The sequence below is a fragment of the Orussus abietinus genome, unplaced genomic scaffold (assembly GCF_000612105.2).
Source record: "Orussus abietinus isolate OABI.00-Male unplaced genomic scaffold, Oabi_2.0 scaffold6, whole genome shotgun sequence".
In the NCBI taxonomy this organism is placed as follows: Eukaryota; Metazoa; Arthropoda; class Insecta; order Hymenoptera; family Orussidae; genus Orussus; species Orussus abietinus.
The window spans coordinates 507,303-526,790 of record NW_019396002.1 but is presented as its reverse complement, the minus strand read 5'-3'; the positions used below and the strand labels follow the sequence as shown (position 1 = coordinate 526,790).

Below are 19,488 nucleotides of genomic sequence, written 5' to 3'. Positions count from 1 at the left end.
CAGAGCTCCTCGACATTCCAGAGCCATTTCCCAGCCATTCCTGAACAAATCAATTCCCCGATGATAACCGTCACCGGTAACGTAATCGATATCAGTGAACTTCCTTATCGACTTCGAAATACAATCCTATAATCATGGCTGCCCATTTCAAAAGGTTAGTTGCGGAGCGCTCCGCGGACGGCGCCGCCATCGCGGGCTCGGAACGTGGCGAGGTTAGTACACGCGCCAATCGATACACGATGTTTCCTGCAACCGATGAAAATGTCATCAGAGTACGCGACTAATCCTCTCGGGCTCGCGGAAGCCCCTTCGACATCGTCGAGGACAGTATCCGTGCCGAAATTCCAGTGAAAAATGCGCAAAAACGACTCGTCGCGTATCGCGGGTTTGGTGCGTGTCGACGTTTCTTCGTTCGTTCGGAACGGGACCCGTTAACGGTCGACGAGGTCATCGAGGGAATACCATCTAGTTGAACGAGAACATCAACGTTGTGGATGCTGTCTGAGCACCGTTCACTGTGAGTGTCTATTCGATCTTAATACATCTTAACGAGAAAGGTAAATTTTTACAGCCGATTTCATGATCGATCCGTCCCAGCGGACGACATCTCGGCGCGTCTCCGATTGGCGCTCCTCCAAGAGGTGGACCAGTCTATTGGCCGCGCGATCTATGGTACTCCTCGATTACTACGATATTCTCTTGTGTTTTCTATCAAGGTGCTCATTCCATCGTTCAAAACGACCTGGGGGACCGAGAGGACTCCGGGAGGTGTCTGCCGGCGAGAGAGAGACAGGAGCGCAGGAGAATTCGGACCGCTTCATCCCCCGGAAATAAATCCTTACCAGGTGAGTCGGACTTCTCGGTCGATCGAGCCTGACTCGATAAAGTCCTGAGTCCACGACCAAATAACTTTGCCAATTATTTCCATCCTGCATCCATTAGCTATGGTAGAGTGTCACTGCGGAAGTGAAGAAATTTTGTAGTTTCTCGTATACCTTGTGTCATTACGAGGAAACAATTTTATGTTACGTAAATGTATATTTCTTAATTGTCCAATTATTTATCTGCAGTAGCTTAATTCCTGTCTGTTTTACCTTTTACGATGATTACTCTCCTGTAGGTAAACGCTCCAAAGTCTGTAAATTTGACGTATGTTTGATAGAAAGATGTGGAAAAAATTGTTTCATCGAAGCTTTGCAACCAATGAGTTTCTCGATGAATATGCAATATATTTTGACAAAGTTTGATCGCAGACCTTAAGGTAAGATGAATTTGGAATTTTGTTCCAGATGATTGCTGGCAGTGATGCCCTCGTCGGAGGAGGAAAGCCAGTGGCTTGTCGGGAGCAGCGGCGGTGGCATGGGATCGACGGGATTAAGGGGATCGAGCACCGCAATTGCGAACGCTACGGCAGCCGGAGGGATCGGGGAACGATCTATGACAACTAGAGGCGGCCTTTACACCGAGGAGATGACGTCCCAACCGGCAAGTGCGTCTCCCGCCGCGGCTGGCGTCAGTGCCCCGCCTGACTCGGCCGAGCGCGACCTCATCGATTCGTCTACTGACGCTACGCTGCTCGCCCAGTTCCACGAGGATGCCATTAGTCAAGTAAATAAACTCGCCGATTGATTAATTCGCCCTAATTTGACCATTCATGACTCGCGAGTCAACCTGGATTTCGAATCTGGCGCCAGGTTGACGGTCTTGAGTGCGCGACATCTATGATCGGTCGTTCACTTTCGTGAGCTCGTCCCATTGGTCAACGTCGTCGACCAATCAGAGAGCCGCGTGCTCGATGTCCGTAGCCAATCAGAGAGTCGTGTGGGCGACGCTGATGAGCACCGACTGATCTCTTCCGAGTTCGGGTATCGGTCAATGATCTTTCTAATATTTTTTGTACGTTAAATTTCCGTGTCGCTCAGGATGGAAGAAGTCCTCGATGAGTCTCCTGATAAATTGAAATATGTGCGCCGGGAATCGCCGAACTTCCTCGATGATGCCCCTGTAAATATCTTTTATATATTCGGTGTTGCTTTTAAAGGTTATGTATTAAGTGGATAAATTCCGGTTGGGTGTGTGCGAGCTTCTTACTATCTTGTGTTTAATTTATTGAAATCAAAATGGTGGTGTTTCTTTTTTTTTCTTTTATCAGATTAATTCGTTTGTAATTTCATGAATATAGTGTTGGTGTTTTTGTTCCTTCAGGCAGGCGTCGGTTACTTTCAACTGCTTGCTGCTCTTTGTACCGGTCTCAGCCTTGCTGCTGATACGGTCGAGTTCTTTGTTGTGCCGTACATATTGCCTAGCGCAGAGGTCGAATTGTGTATCGAAGATAACGAGAAAGGATGGCTCGGTTAGTAGTATCTATGAAGTTTTGAGTGCCGTAATTATGATTCTCTTAAACAATTATGTGAACAAAAATGTTTTTACAGGAAATATTACCCTTGTCGGTCTTGCTATTGGCGCCTTGGGATGGGGTGGTCTTGGAGACAGACTCGGCAGACGGCGAGCTTTACTTTCTGCCATGGCCGTTCATACACTTTTCAGCAGTGTTGCTGCGTTCATGCCAACTTACGGTACCTTCATGACAGCTAGATTGTGTTCAGCACTCGGGTAAGTTTTTTGGAGTCATATTAATGGTGTTAAGATAGTAACTAAAAATTTGATGTAGTTTCAAAACCATTGTCTTGTAAATTGTAATTGACCCAGAAGCATATTTCTTGCCGTGCTAGAAGGAAATACTGTTTTGTATAAGGAATGCTATGATCCCTGCAGAAAATTATAACTTATTGTGTAATAATTATACAGAGTAGGAGGATCAGTGCCCTTGACTTTTGCTTATTTGGCCGAGTGCTGTCCAAGATCGAGTAGGAGCCGCTGGATTGGAGCACTGGTAGCAGCTGGTGCTCTTGGTGGCGTATATGCAGCTCTTCTCGCATGGGCAATTGTTCCGACTACTGGTGAAATGGTTGTCCTCGAGAATAAGGAACATTTCAGTGCATGGCATAGGTTCCTTCTTTTGTGTTGCCTTCCAGCACTCTGTGCTACCATTGGGCTCGTTTTTCTACCAGAGAGTCCTAGGTATCTCATTGAGGCTGGACGTGACGTGGAGGCGATGATGGTCTATCAGGTCAGATTTACTTCCAACAAAGTAATCTAAATTTGTAGAAGGCAATATTTTAACGATAGATCTAAAAAATTAATTCGTACTACAGAGAATATACAAAAGGAATAATACTCGAAAGGGTGCAGCAGGTGCCCAATACCAACTGTCCGAATTGGAATTACCTAGCAAGAGGCCACGTGGCTTAGCACCATCGTCTCCGGTGTCTCACGTCAGTGTGTTAGCAGACATTATGTACTCTATTGAAATGGTGAGTACCATCATCGATAGAATAGGTTGTCTCATGTTTTCATAAATCTTCATCTGATTTTAATAATCATCCCTTCACTATGTTCGATATTTTCTAGTTTTGGAATTCCTTTTTGGAACTGTTTTCAACTTTACATCTACGAGTGACGGTTGTACTTTTAATCATTTGGTCGACAACGGCGTTTGGGTCAGTTTCTCTGTCTGATATGATGGGCAAACTCGTTGGTAGGAATTGATTTCTAAAAAACTTATTGACCATTGTTGTATACAGTCTTTACGGTTTGATGGTATGGTGCCCAGAATATCTGAAATTACTTCGAGCCACCGAGTACGAGGCACAAAAAAAGATTTTGATCGGAGAGGAGCACAGTGGCAAAACGTTCAATGGTTCCTTAGAAAACCGGCAGTACAAGAATTCGAAGTTTTTTAATTGCAAGTATGTCATTTCGATGGATTTCATGTGTATTATTTGTATGTCGTCACTTAGCATCCTCTAACAAGATTTCTACATTCATGTAGATTTACGAAGATGATATTTAGCCACGTTGACTTTGACAACTGTACCTTCCAATCGGTAGAGTTTGGCAGTATAAAATCCAGTAAGACTCACTTCACGGACAGCGTCATTGTGGACTCGAAGTAAGATTAGGAATAAATCGTAGTTAAGGTCGAAAGATGTCGGTAACGATGCCAAAACGTTTGCCGTGAGACGTCGACGAGATACCACGATTCTTTCACTGACTTTTTTTCGTTGCAATTAGATTTGTGGACACCGATCTCTCCGCCCAGGTGTTTATAAGATGCCGACTGGAGAATAACACCGAGCTGAGCCTCAGCGGTCCATGCCCGACCCTTGACCTGGACTACAACATCTACATCGAGGAGGCTTTACACGGCCACCTCGCTGCCCAGTTGGCTTTCGTTCCTGCGGCATTTCTCGCCGGTCTGGCTCTTTCGGTTGTTCAGCGACCAAAGATGATCGGTTCGTAAAATTCCCTACTACAGCTAACCATCCCTCGATATTTACGTTATCATTAACGCGATTAAACTTCCTCAGGGATATCGTTGTTCTTCTCCTCCGTCGCCGCGTTGTGCCTGACCTTAGTCAATTCGAACAGCTCCGCAGTCCTCGGTTTCGAAGGGGGATTCATCGCGGTGTTTGCCGTTGCCTGGACTTCGATGACTCTGGCCACCATCGAAAGCTTCCCTACCCACCTGAGGTACCTGTTTAGTTCCTAGTATCCTCTTTAGGTAATCGTGATTAAGGGGACCCTCCCGTCAAAACGGTTAAAAAATAAGTAGTTTTTATGAATTAATAACAAAAACTAAACGTGAGGTTTGAAGGTTGTTACAAGCATGTCAATTTTGACTGGCGTGTCCCCTTAACCCTTTAAATACGACGGAGTCGGTTGTAGAATTCAAATATTTCATATTTACTTAATTTATCGTTTCGAATTTATGAGAACGAAGGAAGCCACTATAGTGGCGCTTCGCAAAAAACGTTCGTAGGGCGGAAGCCACTTTAGCGATGATTCGGAAAACGTTGGTCAAGCAGAAGCCACTATAGTGGCACTTCATGACTAAAGGATTAACGCGTGAGATTCTTGAGTTTTAATTTTCTTTTTCCACACAGGTGCACCGGATTCGGAGTACTGGCAGCCGCCGTGAGGATATCTGGCCTGATTGGCACCGCCTCCTACAGGACGCTGGTCAGCGCCCCGCTGGTCGCCCCGGCACTTCTTACCGGGATAGCGTTGCTCATCGCCAGCGTGAGCGTGCTAAAGTTGCCGCACACCCACACGGTCTTCTTATAAGCCGTCCTCGAGGTCTCCGCCGAGCTGTCCGCGAGCTCTCCCCGAAGAGACCCACGACGAATGGACGTCAAGCAATCGCCATCCGGAAATCGCACATCGGGGAGAAGTCTTTTGGCCTCCCCCGGGGACTAGGGGAACGCCGTCGAGTCGTTCGGAGGACCACCCGAGGGAGAATCCACTACCGTGAGTATGCGCGAGTGCCTTGACTGTGGTCCTTTTTTTTTTTTAACCGTTTCTCACGGTCAATTAATTCCAGAATCCTAGGACTCGTAACGACGTCGTCTTCGATTCCTCAGATCCATGAGAATCGGGATTCAGTGTGTCCCCAAGTGTTTACTGTGAAAAACATTGAGAACGTTCCCTCGAGGGAGGACAATTTTGGCGCCCTGACGACGACTCCCTCGAGACGTTCGAGCGAGGTGGCGTCCGTGGAACATTGTCGGACGGATGTTTATCCGAGGATGGATCGACAAACCGGAGCACAAAGAGGATTGGGAGACTAGTTCGTCTCTAAACCTCTGCGAGCAGTCTCGGCGAGCGGCTCGATTCGGTGGCAGGACGCGACCGGGACAACCCTCTTTCCAGTTTTCCAGAGATATATTTAGGGGACTATTTTGTTATTAAATCGGCCACGAGCCACGGTCAATTCTCGACGAGATCTTTAGTCGGAGGCACGGGGAAAACGGTCGCGTTACTCCTTGGAGGCTGACGACGTGGCTCTCGATCGCCGTCGTTATCCGATACGCTCAAATGCCGAATGTCTGGTTCCCTCCTATTGGAGTCGGTCTCTCTCCGCGACGAGACGGGAGCTGATGCGAACCTTCCTTGTCGCTGACTTTAGTCTAAATCGAAGAGGCTCTCGTAGGACCTTTGTCCTCTATCTCTCGAATCCTCGAGGTCTGACGGGGCTGACAAAAGTCGAAATCTTTCGGAAAACGGCGCGAGTGACCGCTCCTCGTGAGATCCAGTTTTTTGCCTCGCGCCGGGCGCACCGCCGAGCATAACTAAAACGCTTTCCTATACTCGTTTCCTAGTTGGCGTTCAGTAACGATAGAGTGAAATTATTTTTCTATAATGCATCACGTGACAATGAATTTTCTAGTCGGGTCCCGAAGAGATTTCAAGGGTTTGCGCTGGGCGACCGCGACGTCGGATCCCCGAATGCCTTCGAGGAGGTGCCGTGGTCTATCGTCGAGCACTTTCCGAAGACGTGATCGAAGAGGCGATCCTTGTCGAGCTCGGGGGTTCCTTCAACCCCTGGCCGATCCCATTGTCGAGCAGCTTCCGATTGGTTTACCGATTTAACGAGGAATCACGCCCTGCGATTTATTGTCGCTGCTCCTGGTCGTCTTCCTCGGCACGGATCGCCTCGGTTAAATGTAAGCTTGTTGGCCCTGTATCTAAAAATTAATTGCCTGTAGGTACTACTTTACCCGACATATCATACAATTATTACGCGCGAGCAATAATAGCTCAACTAGATTATTAACTAGCGTACGTATATACATACTTATGTATATGTATAAATAGCATGTATTACGTGGAAGGGCAAGCCGAAGGGAAACCTGATCTGCGTCAAAGGGAGCGGGACGAATGTCCATTTTGGGCAATGTTCTTTCTTGTAAGAATGTATTGGCGTTGTGCCGCAGTTGTGACAAATCGACGACTCTTGGCGGGATCTCCGAGGCTCTGTTTTCCTTCATCGAATGTATCGGGAATCATGGAAAGAAAAGCTCCTTGACCTCGAGGCAGTAAATCGCCGTTTGATCGATTCGGTGTTGTCTGGTCGACGCGCTGTATGTTACTGATATTATTTTTTACATATATATCTGGTAAAAATCCCCCGGTGAAGATTGCGCATATTTTATAACGTTACTCGAATATACAAGTCGACCGGAGACAACTGATTTTCATTTCCGGAAACGGGTTATTGTTTAATTTGCCGGATAGTTTTTAACCAAGCCAATCCTACCGAGAGTCGATTACTCTTCTTTATCTGGTCTTCGCCAGCTGAGATTGTCTGTGTAACGATCGATAAGTCTATTTAGGAAATCAATCGAGTCGCCTGTTAGACGTTATTCTTCCCTTTCTTTTTTCTTTCTTTCTTTTTCTTGTAGAGAATGATCCTCTAAGTCTAATTTTAATTCAGCCCCGGCGCTGAAGTCGACGACTTGAGATTGCAATTGCAGTTTCGGTGACGCTTTCGATATCTATTAAAGGACGGATTTTTTCCGCCAGTGGGTCGCACTTTTTTTATTTAGACCCGGTTAATGTAGACGCGACCGAGGAATGTTATGAAAATATATTCAAATGTCCTTTTCTACTCGGTAACAATCAAGGTGGTACGACAAGGTAGAGGCTTAACGGCGAATTGACTTGCCCTTGAGACTGTATTACCAGAGAAGGATTTAAAAAAGCTGTATATTCATCATTGCCATTTGCTTGTACAACGATATCCCTTAACGATCTTGGCAAGATTTTAAAAACGATACGTAGACGAATCCTTTTTGTCGCACCGCTTTGGCCTATCTTGAGAGCTGATTTAATTGTACTCTAGTCCAAGTATTTTTTTTTCTTTCTTTTTTTCCTCCTTTTTTTTTACACAGAAGTCAAAGTGTTATACAAGGCTTTGCGTTCGTTTATCTAGCTTGGGAACTACGTAACCATAAGTCTGTTTCGTTTGCAGCTTCGCGATGTCATGTAATGCAAGCGTGACTGATCTCCTCGAAGGGGATTTGATTTTATAAAACTATACCCTAATCTATCGTTGCGATTTCTTCATCGATCTCAATGCTTCGTATCAGAGGTTTCCTTTAAGTTATGGAGCGGATTATTCGCGACGCAATAAAAACGGAAACATTCACGAAAAAGGCTTCAATGTATCCCCCTCCTTGTGTATTTTGCCAATTGGAATTGAGAGATATTCACTAAGATTTCGGTCATTTTCGTTGAAACGAAATAATTCAGTGCTCGTAATTATTTGAACGGTACGTTAGGAACGTTAGAAATCGAATTTCGCGCCAAATGTTGCTCGGATGTTCGTCGATGTAAAATAATTTGAAAACGCGATTTTCTATTTTTTTTTTATATCCAATGCAATTTCGAAACCTGAGATGTGTTGGGAGATTGCTTACGGGCAGGATCGTGCGATTATGGGGATTGTCGAATATATTTCACCACTTTATCTATAGTTATTGCTTTATTATCACAGAAAAAGCAGCGAGTTTCCACGTGCGCTCTAGAATTGGTCAAACAGTCTTCTCTCCAATTTTCAACCGTTTTTAAAACATTTTACGACGTACTCGTCTTTTCGTTTAAGGTAAGTACAGTAATGTGCGCGGGGTAACGCAGTTCGCCTCGTTCTGAACGCCTCGCGCCCGTCGCGCGCTACGCCCCTGGTGGTCGAAGGGCGGACTTCGTCCCGGGCACGCCACACGATCTCATACTGCCCTCTAGTTTCGTACATAATTTGTACTTAATCGTAGTAGATAAGTAGATAAAGTCAAATGGAGCGTCACGAGTGTTCTTCCCTTACCATCAAAAGCGAGTAGTATCGGTAAGCGTAGGTAAGCCACCACCGTCAAATGCCGCATGGTATTACCATCACAAGTATGTGAGCCGCCAACGGCGACTGGTAGATGATACCGCCATCGTGAGTGCTCGAGCTCCTATCAGAAATTCGTTGCGCCGCCCTTGGGGGCAAAAAACGGTGAAAGCTAACGTATGAAACCAAAGGACAGCACAGGATGCGATCGCACCATCCTGCCCGTAAGCAATCTCCCAAATCATCTCCGTTGGTGCACGGTCGTTGCTGATATCCGCAGAGATGATTTGGGAGATTGTTCACGGGCAGGACGCGTGATCGAGTTCTGTGCTGCCCCCTTGTGGAAGATGTAATCAATTAACGCACTTTCCACATGTTTTGCGATAATATACGAGATTCAGCAAGTGTCCGTTCGCGTTGTCAGATAATGACAATCGCACATTTAGGAGCCTTGACTCTTGTTTTCTTCTCTCTGGATATTCTTGCCGGTTCTTATTGTTCTCCTCTTGTTAACCTCCAAAGTCCGTATTCTAACCTCTCTTTGGGGGATTTGACAACGCGTATAATTTTGTGTAATCTATAACGCTTGTTCCTGACTGATAAAATGGTTGTACAAATTGTTAAGGTTATGTTTCCTTTGTCACGCTTGCACGTCACGAAAAGTTTCCCTCTTATGCGGTTTATGAGTTCATTGTCTAGTGACAGTTCTGTGAGAAGTCTTTTATACAAGGAATATGGTGAGCCTGTGGAAGTACTTCAATTCGGAGATTCGGCTTTGGGAAAGCTGGAAGGAAATCAGGTTAGTTCATTAGTTACTGGTAATTAATCTTGTGCTTTGAATTTCTTTAAATTTGTCATCAGTGTTTTGTAGAATTATAAATATGACACACTGTGACAGGTGCTGGTGAAGTGGTTGTTGTCACCTGTCAATCCAGCTGACATTAATACGATCCAAGGGAAGTATCCGAGCAAGCCGCCGCTACCAGCCGTGCCGGGTAACGAAGGAGTCGGAGAGGTCGTTGCAGTTGGAACAAATGTGCAAAACTTTAGCATTGGAGATCGAGTTCTTCCCAATGGAAATAATCTGGGAACGTGGAGGACAAAGGGTAATTACAAGGCCGAAGATCTTCTAAAGGTATCTTTGGTTTTGTTACGGAGGTCCTCGAGGCTTGATCTTTACCGATACCCTGACGAGTTGATCGTAGGTGCCAAGCGATATAGACCCATTGGCTGCGAGCGTGCTGAAGGTGAATCCATGCACTGCGTACCGAATGTTACGGGATTTTGTGCAGCTGAAGCCAGGTGATACGGTTATTCAGAATGGGGGAAATTCTGCTGTTGGCCAAATAGTCATACAGCTCTGTAGAATCTGGGATTATAAAACCGTTAGTGTGGTCAGGGATCGGCCAGATATATTAAAGTTAAAGGTTTGTCGGTGTTTGTCACGATTACAACACTATTAGTAGATTTTTTGTGTGTATGAGAGCATTTTATAGGAGCAACTGAAAGAGTTGGGAGCAAATGAAGTTCTGACAGAAGATGAAGCTCGCAAGACTGATTTATTTAAAAGTAAAAAATTAGCTGTTCCAAAATTGGCTCTAAATTGTGTTAGTGGTCAGAATGCCCTTGAAGTATCTAGACAGCTTGCCAATGGTGGCGTCATGGTGACGTATGGAGGCATGTCCAGGGAGCCAGTAACTGTGCCAACAGCGTCTTTGATTTTCAAGGTATCAATTGTCTTGGGTTGTGTTTGAGGAATAATTGCATCCAGATATGAATTAGATTTCTTGTATTATAGGACTTGACGTTCAAAGGATTTTGGATGTCAGCCTGGTATAAAAAGCATTATGGTTCTAAAGAACAGATCGATATGATCAATGAAATAGCTCAGCTCTTCAAGGAGAAGAAACTGGTGGTTCCGCCACATAAGCTCGTACCCTTAAACAACTATCGAGAGGCTATTGTAAACACTCTGAATGCTGGCGGGAAGACTGGCTTAAAATACATCTTAGACATGACGAACGTTTAAGATTTGATCATCTTTGCAAGCTGCATTTTGGAAGGGGAAAATGATATTACGAATTTAAAATACATTTATTAATACTTGTGCTGAGCGCTGCATTTTAAATACTCCGTGATTGTATAGTATAAAAAAAGTTTCTACCTATAGTGAGAAAATATTATATTATTCCGTGAATAATGGTGAGTTTTTTGCTAACTAATATTATTCAGCAAAAATAGAATTCTTCGGACGGTGTCTCTTTGAACTTTTCGTAATATCGAAACGCTCAATCTAGTCTACTCAACCTCATCGAGGAGTTCTAGTAAATCCATACTACGATTCAAATTAACTCGTTCTTCCTCGAGGAATTCTCCATAGGCATTATTAAGCTTCGACTTGTACTCTTCGTTCAGTTTCATCTTTTCGTCTTTCAAGGACTCTGTTTCCTCTTGTGGACACTTGGTGATTTCTTTATTTTCTGTTTTACTGTTTTTATTATCTCGTTCCTCTTGTGAAAATAGATTCAAGCTAAAGGGCCTTTGCAATTTGGGCTCCTCGGTTCCTAACTGCATCGCAAGCATCCCTAGCTCTGCCTGTACTCCGTAATCCTGAGTTCTCATAGCGTTTTCTATAGGTTTCTCTGAAGAACCATACGATGAGGAATATCTGCAAAGTAGTTTTACATTTAATTATGTTTAATTATTTCTTACCTTATATAGATAATGAAGATTCGTACATATTTCTACCCAATACAGTTACTCGATCACCGAAGGGATCGAGGGAGCCTACACAAAGTTTCTTGGGAACATCTTTTATTTTCAAATCCTTTATCTTCTCCCGCTGTTCCAAATACTTTTCATTGTATCTCTGCGGTGTGACGTTGAATGTCGTGTCATTGTTCTGCAGACCGAGCCTCAAGAGTACGGAAACTCTAATTTTATGTGGCTCCAGTACTCTAAGGCACTCATTTCTTATTTGCCAGATTTTCTCATGTGTCATATTGCCATAGAGCTACGAAATTAACTGTCAATTACTTTTCCATTACTATAATCAATATAATTCTTTTTCTACTTTCTTATCACGGAATTAATATTAATTTTAGGTAATATTGCAATCACATACATCGGTTATCAGTCCATGAACTACTCCGATGCAGGCTTCAGCATTCTTTTCGCAGACAAGTTCTCGAAGCGAGTCAAGGTGGTTGAGCGTAATTAAAATCAGTTCTCTAGGTCCAGTGACTACAGTAAATTGATACTTAACAATTGTAATCATCAGATCGAACAACTTCCCCATACTCTGTGAATCGAGCCTCATTATCGAAGAAAGAGCTACGCACTCCAGGGTGGATCGAAGACAAGGGATGCTGGGGATCTCAGTCGTCTCCAACACACTGGTTATCACCTTTGGATTTAACAGGGCAGCGATCACATCATCCAAAACTAAAATAATAAATATTCATTTTAAAAAGACTATAATATATCTTAACAAGCAAGTCTTAAAATTCTCAATAAAATTCACAGGGCCGGGTAATTCTTTCTTCATGTTATGATAGAAATGTAAGAAAAGACTCGTTTATTATTCTTTTCTCTTTCTACTAGCCTCGTACTGTCTTGTAACGTTCTATGTGTTGAGCCTTCAATCTCTGTTGCAGAACGTACAACATCTCGCCTCCCAGATTCAAGTAAAGCAATGGCGTCGCGTGGGACATGTTTCACGAATTTATAAAAAATATCTTCTGCAAAAGGAGGCCGGGGTTGCGGCCACGAAAAGTCGATGTGGACTACAGCTACAGGCCGGCAAAAGGAACAATGTTAAACCGGGCCTGCGCGTTATTGTCGGTCGTTTTATACCTGTAGACATGAACCCTCGTTATTACTGAATGTACAGGACGTGCAGTGATCGATAGCGGAGTACTGACTACATTCTGTAAGTATTTATAATCTCCTCAGGTTTGTGAATTGGCCGAAATAATGAGAAATGTGGCAATATGTCGTATTACCCGTGTTATATTGGGTTGATGCATAAGTAATGGCGTCTTTAACGCGTAACTTAACATGTGAAAAAACGCCATTACTTATGCATCGACCTAATATATCTCCTACATCTGCGAGCGGAAAAGTGCGAAATAACTCCGGGGAGATATTGAACAATTTTATTTCCTGTTTATTTCGTTCATCTTAGTATATAATTTACAGGTTGTGCCCTTATCGTTCCTAATTAAGTATAGGTACTTATGTATCGTAGTTCTGGGTCCTTACGCGTACCGTAAAAATTAACAGGAAAAGTCGGAGCCCCGGCGCATCTTTGCAATCTATCATGCGCCAGCCTCGTTGTACATTGTACATAAAAAATATCACTAAATATACATATATATCTATATGTGTACATATATAATTATCTTAAAGTCTCAACTCGATAACAGGTCTTCTCTCCGTTTATATTAATACAGAAATCTCGTGCACGCGCGTATTCTCTCTCTCTCACTTTTTCATACTCTCACGCATCCATCTTGAGAAACACATTGGCACCGCGGCGTATAAACAATATTCAAGAGCACTTTGCAACAACCGTTAAATCGGCTCCAAAAGATTTCCTATTCTCTCACGGAAGACTTCGATTAGTCGATTTAGAATTTATCACATGGGACTCTTCTCCCTCTTTCCCATTTCGCGTCGCAAATTCAATTTTCATGGTAGCCCCCGAGAAAAATGTATGTAACGAGTAATAGCACCTTCGACCCCGAGAAGCATTTCCTAGGGCCCTTGGATTTCAAAGCTCATCGGTTGCGCGGCTTTCTGCCCAGGGGAATGTTCCTTTGCATTTTCTCTTCCCTCTTCGGCGTGTAATAAATTAGCATTTCCCCGGCGACAAAGAGCGAGGTACTTCCCGGCTTTTATAATACCCCAGATGACGAGGCACGGTTGCGCGTTTCGGATACAAAGGGGACCATAATGTGCCCATTCGAGGCAAAGCGAGGGCCGCCATCTTGGAAGAGGGTCGACATATTTTTAGAAGCTGTCCGGGCGGCAGGTAGCGCGTTTTCAGCGTCTCAAAAAGGAGGAAGGACACCTTCGGTGTACCTGCCACCGTTTCGGTGGCGCAGGTTGTGGGACCCACATCTTTTTTCTTTTCTTTTTTTTTTTTGGTTCGCAACAGTCGTTCCCTACTTATTAATTCGGCCTCGCGTCGGGCGAGAGCGTATTTTTAGAAGCGCGAGTAATGGCCCCCCTCTTCCGAGCGATCGCCCTAGGATCGCTAATAAATACGTAAAAAGTAGTGTCTAGGTCCTCTCGCCCTATGGACTGCAAGGTGGCGGTGATAAACGACATTTTCCACGATTACGGGGCCCTGCCGAAGAGAAGTCGTGCGTTATAATCTAGGCACAAAGAAGTCGCTACGCCGTGCGAAAGAGACGCCATCTTGGAAGGACGCGTTCTTGGAAGCGAGGCGGCTTCCCGCGACTCGAAAAGCAGGATAGCCAAGACAAGCACCTGCCACCGTTTCGGTGGCGCAGGTTGCAGGTCAAGGTGGGATTTGCATTCCCCTGGGCAGAAAATCCGGGTCCAGCGGTGGCCCAGGACAAAGGACCTTTTACGGGGGCCTCGGCCCTGGCGGCTTCCGTTCCCTTTTTTGCTCTCGAAACCATTACGCTCCTCTCCGCCATAACTCGGCGATCTTTACAGCGCCGTTCCCTTCTTGCTCGCCTTATTTTCGCCCCGCTCCGCCATCTTCTTATTTCCTGCCCGTCAGGTATTTCGGAACCTCGAACGCGGATCACCTGCGCGGGACATGTGCTACTATTTACATGGGAATTAGCCTAAGTTTAGAGCTACCTAAGGAATACAAGCTACATGGATACCGCGGATCTCGGCCTCTTTTACGTTTATCTCCTTCCGCGTCTGTCAATGCCTCTGCCGTGAAAGGGGACCAAAAACAAAACGAGCAGTTCCCGTATGTTGCGATCGCGTCTTTTTCCTCGCCTCTTCTCGTGCCGCCATTTTGTTATCCTTCAGGTATTCCGGGTCTTCGTTGAACGAATCACCTGCACGGCTGCGTGCGTTACTATTTACACGAGGACGGACCTAAACGTAAGGTTATCTAAGGGATCTACGATAAAAATACGCATCCTGCATTCTCAATGTCCTGTTTTCGGCATTTTAGACTCTTTAGGAGTGAACATTGCACCGTTCGATGCTCGCACGTTCGCTGACTTCTAGGTGACCCTGTACTGTGAATTTGGCAATCCTCCGTGCACTCGATCGGCTTGATTAACATTCACAAACGTTTCTCACTTTCCTTGGCTCTTTATAATGAGGTCTTAATGTATCGTTAAAGCGTTTGGACGGCTTCGTTCCCCTTTGGACTTCGTATCTTCCCCCCGCTTCGGGCGCCATTTTGCTTTCTTAGGTACTAGTAGTATTTAGAACCCATTTAACCGGCGACTGCGAACCGCTGTATCTTGCCCTGAAGCTTGCCAAGTTTCGGTACAGGGCTCCCCTCGCGAAAGCTCCATCGGACACGCATAATTAAGTCAATAGAAGGTTTAAAAAGTCTCTTTAGCGGAACACACAGTGGTTCCCATCGGATCGCTTAAACCGGGCCCAACGGCCACCGAACACATCGACGCGATCCGACGAAGATTTGCACAACGAATATAATAGCACTTCACGAAAATTGACAAATTTCCAAGTTCCTCCAAGTGCACTTGTTAGGTAGAAAGCTTTTTCCCTCCTAATTCTTGCCGTACAAGGCAAATTGTACCAAGGGTATCTCTTGGTAACGTGCGGATGAGAATCGCTTAGAGGACTTTCATGGCAAATTTTCCATTTTTTTCGTTTTTTTTTTTTCGATTGGCTCTCGTAGATTCGTTTAAATTCTGACTTCTCCTCAAGAAAGCTGTCCTACCGGCGCATAATGTCGGCGATTGTGAACCCCTGCCTAGCAGGGGCAGGTCTCGGTGGTGGGGGTGGGGGTGGAGGCTGCGGGGTGGGGGCCCTGGTTGATCTGGATTCCCCTTCTCTTTCCCGCTCCCGTTCTCTTTCTCTTTCCCTTTGCCTGTCCATCTCTCGCTCTCGCTCTCTCTCGCGTTCCTGAAGCTCCAAGAGCACTCTGGAGGGTCCTGGGGAGCCCAATCTTCGCCGATAGGAGGTCAGTATCAGCGGCGGTGGTGGGGGAAGCTGAGCCGGCGGGTTCTGCGTGGAGGGGACTCCTCCGCTGCAGGTCATCGTCGAAGGCTTCGCCTGCAAATAAATTCCGACGTCCCCATTAGATTAGGCAAATCCATACAAATGATACTTCGTCTAAAAAGCCCCAAAAAGAATCCTTAATATATTCCCGAGATCCCGGCAAAAGGCGTATATACATAAAATTATATTATGTATGATATTCGTTCAGATAACTAGGAAATATTAAATGTTGATAATTTGAAAAATCGGGATATCTCATTGTGAGTGATCTTTATATGTTTACCTGAAGAAGGTCCCTCCTAATCTGTAATTGCGGTCTAGGTGGCGGAATGCTCGGCGGAGGTGCGGACGGCGGGTAACCGGAAGACCCGCTCGAGGAAGAAGATGGCGTCGAGGTCGACGGCGCCGACGACGAGCAGGAGGAAGAGGGTCCAGGCTCCGGGCAGTCCTCTTCCGGACTGTCGTCGTCTCGAAGAGCCTCTTCCAAGGCTTCTGGAGGAACGTCTCCAACCGCGTGCGTAAGGGCGTGCCTCCGGAGGTCGCAGTTCCTGCGGAAGACCTTGCCGCAGGACGTGCACTCGTAAGGCTTGTGGTCGGTGTGGGTGAGCAGGTGAGTCTTCAGGTTGCTCCTCTGGTTGAAGCTCCTGGCGCAGACCGGGCACTTGTGGGGCGACTCCTCCATGTGCAGGATCTTGTGCACCGCCAGGGTCCTGCTCTGGCAGAAGCCCTTTCCACATTCCCCGCACTTGAAGGGCTTTTCCTTGCTATGGATGTACCTGGAATCAAGGGGTTCGATAAATCCTTCGTCCTTATATCGACCAGACTTTTAATCAACGTCCATCCTCAGATCTTATATTTAGCACCAAGACATCTTATCCGTAGTCCTTAAACGGCTAAAAGACGTAATTTGACGTTAAATGGGACATATGACTACTTGGGCATCATTACGACCCCTTTGAAAAAATCTCTTAGGGCTAGTGACTTGAATGACCGCATAAGAGATGCGTTCATTTTGTCCAACTCCGTTTGAAGCCACCTCGGCAAGACCACGAAGTCCCGGAAATCAGACTCCTTACCGATGATCTCTTAGATGATCTTGCCTCCTGAAGGCCTTCCCGCAGATGTCGCAGGAATACGGCCTCTCGTCGGTGTGGGTCCTCTCGTGGATGAGGAGGTTGTAGGACTTGGTGAACTGCCGGTTGCAGAACTTACAGATGAACTGTTTCTTGGGTCTGGAGGCGCGGCCGGGCGCCCTGAGGAGACGTCTGTCGAGGTGCTGGTGGGCGAGGGGTCCACCAGGAGGATAGAGGCCGGAGCTTCCAGGAAAAGGGCCAGCGAAGACCGGATATCCTGGAGGAGGTTCCAGAAGAGGAGGTGGCGGAAGCAGGATAGCCCTGGCGGCCAGCTCCTTCCTTTTATCGGCCATCATCGCCATGATCTCATAGCTGGTGGATGACTTCCTGGAGGGGTTCTCTGGGCCATCGTGCTCGTTGCTCGAGCTGGATGAGGAGGATGGACCCCCAGGCAGGTGAGGGTGCATGTCCCCAGGGTACGGGGCCAGGTGGAGCCTGGATGGAACCACCGGGACGAAGGCAGAGGATTCCCGGTGGTGCGGATGGCCCAGCCCCGCCACCAGGCCATGGTGGTGATGGTGGTACGCGTTCAGGGCGCTGGGGTCGAAACTCCTCGAAGAAGAGGGCCCGCCGTTCCCGGAGCCTCCGCTTGAAGAGGGCCCTGGTCTTGAAGACGGTCCCAGCAGGTCTCTGACGCGACTCGTGTCCTCCGAACTCGACGCCGACGTCACCACCAGGTCCGTCGGCATTCTCGGTCCTTCGGATGCAAAACTTGGCGTTAGCGCGAGGATAGAGGAAGAGATTGAGTTCTAAATAGAATCGACACGTTGGGGGACCACAAAGAGCGTCATTGTGTGATCCAGCGAGAGACCTCAATGGCGCCTGTGTGGGATCTCCATCTCGCGAGAAGTGGAGCACACTTCGTATCTCGACTCCGTTATCACCTAAACCCCGTAATCTCTAAAACAACCCGTAAGTAAAGAAAAAGTACATTCTGCACCTCCTTTAGATACCCACCGCCCACAGTCTTTCCCAGGGATATTTACAGTAAATTGAATTAAATCTCCAGGAAGCGACGAAGAGGACAGGAGGATCGAGGCAAGAAGAAAAATTGAGCACCAAACCAAAAACCCGCAGAAGCCCGCTTCGTGGCGCGTCAGCCTTTCCCGTCTCGAAGCAAAGAAAGAACCTCCGATCGAGTCCGATACGTGAAAGCACTCGGTCTCGGTCCATCGAGCACGGAGAATTCGCCTCGGAGTCAAGATGGCGGCGCCCACGGTCCCCCGGAACCCGGGGAAAGACGTGTCCCTGGTGCCCGAGGTCTTCAGCGAGGGAGTTCTCGACCTCCTCGCCGGGATCTGCGTTTCTAAACCGGGCATGGGCCTCCTGGCGCGGCGCGGAGCACACCTGCCAACATGGCTACCGCGGACCGTCATGGCGGCGCGGCGGCCATCTTGGATCGCGACCTCCGCGGGGACCGCGCACACACCTCTCCGAGGAGCGCCTCGAGGACCTTGCCGAGAAGGTCCCAGGGTTTCCTGAAGTCGAGAGCCTCTCCTCGGGAGCTGCTCTCGAGGCATGGGTCGCGTGGAGGTCCCTCGGGACTCACCTAAGAAGTGTCCTTCCCTGGGCACGGCTTAGTCAATTGGTGCAGGCATTGCGCTAGGACCTCCAGGTCGGCGATTTCGGAGCGGCGGTTTCGCAGTGGGCCGCGGCTAATGCGCACGCCCGGTCCTGCGGAAAGGACCAATCAGGGCGCGGTGCGCGGGGCCCACTCCGGGCGACCTCTCGGCCGCGCCCGGGTCACCCTGGCCGCCCTCCGATTGGCTGGCGCGCGGTCGCGGGGTCACGCGCGCGTTTTCGCGGGCTCAGGGCGCGACGGACGGGTCCTGGACGCGGCGCGACTGGTCCGGTCGTTCCGCGAGAGGCCCGAAGGTTTACTGCGTGTCCGACGCCGTCAGGTAGGCTTCCTCTGCACTCCCACGCGCAGGCCGCCTCACGCACGGACGCACCGACGCCACACAAAGATGGCGCCGCGGGAGTCTTTCCTTTCGGCGGCCGCTAGTAGCGCTGCTGCTGGATGCTGCGCGGCGTTCCTCCCTCTTGCTCGCGCGGGCCCTCGAGCCCCCTCGGCCCCGGTGGTCCGAGAGAGAGGGAGGGCCCCGGCGAGGCCGCGCGGGCGGGGGGCTGATCTTCAGGTAGGTAGGCTCCTACCAACCTACCTACACCTACGAGCGGAGCAGGTTGAACGCTGGAGGTTCTAGACCTGGTGGGGAATGCCAGGAGACGCAGGACTGGCCTCTGCGCCACGGGGCCCCCCCTCTTGCCTGCAACTCGAACTCCAACCTAGGAGGATTTGTATCGAGATGTCTTGTCCAATAGTTTTCTAGGTTAGAAATATATTACATGCTTTTCTACCTGTTTTCGCTTACCAAGAAAAAAAAAGCGAAAAAATCACGAAGGAAGTAATGAGGTTGGATATTATGGTCTGGT

At 47.4% G+C, this 19,488-nt stretch overlaps 4 protein-coding genes and 1 long non-coding RNA gene across 7 annotated transcripts; 3 read left to right on the top strand and 2 right to left on the bottom strand.

Annotated features, from left to right (window-relative positions):
• The first annotated feature begins 5 nt into the window (after nt 1–5).
• On the top strand, nt 6–8,057 carry LOC105704508 (synaptic vesicle glycoprotein 2B). Of its 3 annotated transcripts, none has more exons than XM_012433792.1 (15): nt 6–76; nt 155–517; nt 717–845; nt 1,290–1,608; nt 2,206–2,353; nt 2,433–2,613; nt 2,809–3,130; nt 3,216–3,374; nt 3,472–3,560; nt 3,645–3,809; nt 3,893–4,012; nt 4,135–4,355; nt 4,431–4,593; nt 5,007–5,370; nt 5,484–8,057. In XM_012433792.1, exons 4-14 carry the CDS (start codon nt 1,306–1,308, stop codon nt 5,185–5,187), a joined length of 2,052 nt encoding a protein of 683 aa, XP_012289215.1. In that variant the 5' UTR covers nt 6–76; nt 155–517; nt 717–845; nt 1,290–1,305; the 3' UTR covers nt 5,188–5,370; nt 5,484–8,057. The 3 variants fall into 3 exon arrangements, with proteins under 3 accessions (XP_012289215.1, XP_012289214.1, XP_012289216.1); XM_012433791.1 differs by having other exon boundaries at nt 5,444–8,057; XM_012433793.1 differs by lacking the exons at nt 6–76; nt 155–517; nt 717–845; nt 1,290–1,608 and adding an exon at nt 1,850–2,004 and having other exon boundaries at nt 5,444–8,057.
• Nucleotides 8,058–9,335: 1,278 nt separating this feature from the next.
• Nucleotides 9,336–10,844, top strand: LOC105704511 (enoyl-[acyl-carrier-protein] reductase, mitochondrial). Its single transcript, XM_012433795.2, has 5 exons — nt 9,336–9,530; nt 9,630–9,866; nt 9,937–10,158; nt 10,228–10,458; nt 10,530–10,844. Exons 1-5 carry the CDS (start codon nt 9,336–9,338, stop codon nt 10,758–10,760), a joined length of 1,116 nt encoding a protein of 371 aa, XP_012289218.1. The 3' UTR covers nt 10,761–10,844.
• Nucleotides 10,845–10,989: 145 nt separating this feature from the next.
• Nucleotides 10,990–12,444, bottom strand: LOC105704512 (protein OSCP1). Its single transcript, XM_012433796.2, has 4 exons — nt 12,336–12,444; nt 11,856–12,175; nt 11,470–11,744; nt 10,990–11,399 (listed from the first exon to the last, which is right to left on the bottom strand). The coding sequence occupies exons 1-4, from the start codon at nt 12,442–12,444 to the stop codon at nt 11,030–11,032; spliced, it is 1,074 nt and encodes a 357-aa protein (XP_012289219.1). The 3' UTR covers nt 10,990–11,029.
• Nucleotides 11,764–13,015, top strand: LOC111674331. The gene is made up of 4 exons (XR_002762370.1): nt 11,764–11,933; nt 12,012–12,292; nt 12,388–12,662; nt 12,932–13,015. It is a non-coding gene; the product is annotated as an uncharacterized LOC111674331 (long non-coding RNA).
• LOC105704509 (protein bowel) lies at nt 12,885–18,928 on the bottom strand. Its single transcript, XM_012433794.1, has 4 exons — nt 18,605–18,928; nt 16,999–17,752; nt 16,206–16,698; nt 12,885–15,976 (listed from the first exon to the last, which is right to left on the bottom strand). The coding sequence occupies exons 2-4, from the start codon at nt 17,742–17,744 to the stop codon at nt 15,638–15,640; spliced, it is 1,578 nt and encodes a 525-aa protein (XP_012289217.1). The 5' UTR covers nt 17,745–17,752; nt 18,605–18,928; the 3' UTR covers nt 12,885–15,637.
• Between the last annotated feature and the right edge of the window lie 560 nt (nt 18,929–19,488).

Excerpts from the sequence above, each read along its gene's own strand:
- LOC105704508 (XM_012433792.1), top strand. The coding sequence starts at position 1,306 with ATGCCCTCGTCGGAGGAGGAAAGCCAGTGGCTTGTCGGGAGCAGCGGC. Across the intron at positions 3,131-3,215 it reads AGGCGATGATGGTCTATCAG|AGAATATACAAAAGGAATAA; the intron begins GTCAGATTTACT and ends TTCGTACTACAG. Across the intron at positions 3,561-3,644 it reads TGGTCGACAACGGCGTTTGG|TCTTTACGGTTTGATGGTAT; the intron begins GTCAGTTTCTCT and ends TGTTGTATACAG.
- LOC105704509 (XM_012433794.1), bottom strand. The coding sequence starts at position 17,744 with ATGCCGACGGACCTGGTGGTGACGTCGGCGTCGAGTTCGGAGGACACG. Across the intron at positions 16,699-16,998 it reads GATCATCTAAGAGATCATCG|GTACATCCATAGCAAGGAAA; the intron begins GTAAGGAGTCTG and ends CCTTGATTCCAG. Across the intron at positions 15,977-16,205 it reads TTAGGAGGGACCTTCTTCAG|GCGAAGCCTTCGACGATGAC; the intron begins GTAAACATATAA and ends ATTTATTTGCAG.
- LOC105704512 (XM_012433796.2), bottom strand. The coding sequence starts at position 12,444 with ATGTCCCACGCGACGCCATTGCTTTACTTGAATCTGGGAGGCGAGATG. Across the intron at positions 12,176-12,335 it reads ACGTTACAAGACAGTACGAG|TTTTGGATGATGTGATCGCT; the intron begins GCTAGTAGAAAG and ends TTATTATTTTAG. Across the intron at positions 11,400-11,469 it reads ACTGTATTGGGTAGAAATAT|ATATTCCTCATCGTATGGTT; the intron begins GTACGAATCTTC and ends ACTACTTTGCAG.
- LOC105704511 (XM_012433795.2), top strand. The coding sequence starts at position 9,336 with ATGGTTGTACAAATTGTTAAGGTTATGTTTCCTTTGTCACGCTTGCAC. Across the intron at positions 9,531-9,629 it reads GAAAGCTGGAAGGAAATCAG|GTGCTGGTGAAGTGGTTGTT; the intron begins GTTAGTTCATTA and ends ACACTGTGACAG. Across the intron at positions 10,159-10,227 it reads CAGATATATTAAAGTTAAAG|GAGCAACTGAAAGAGTTGGG; the intron begins GTTTGTCGGTGT and ends AGCATTTTATAG.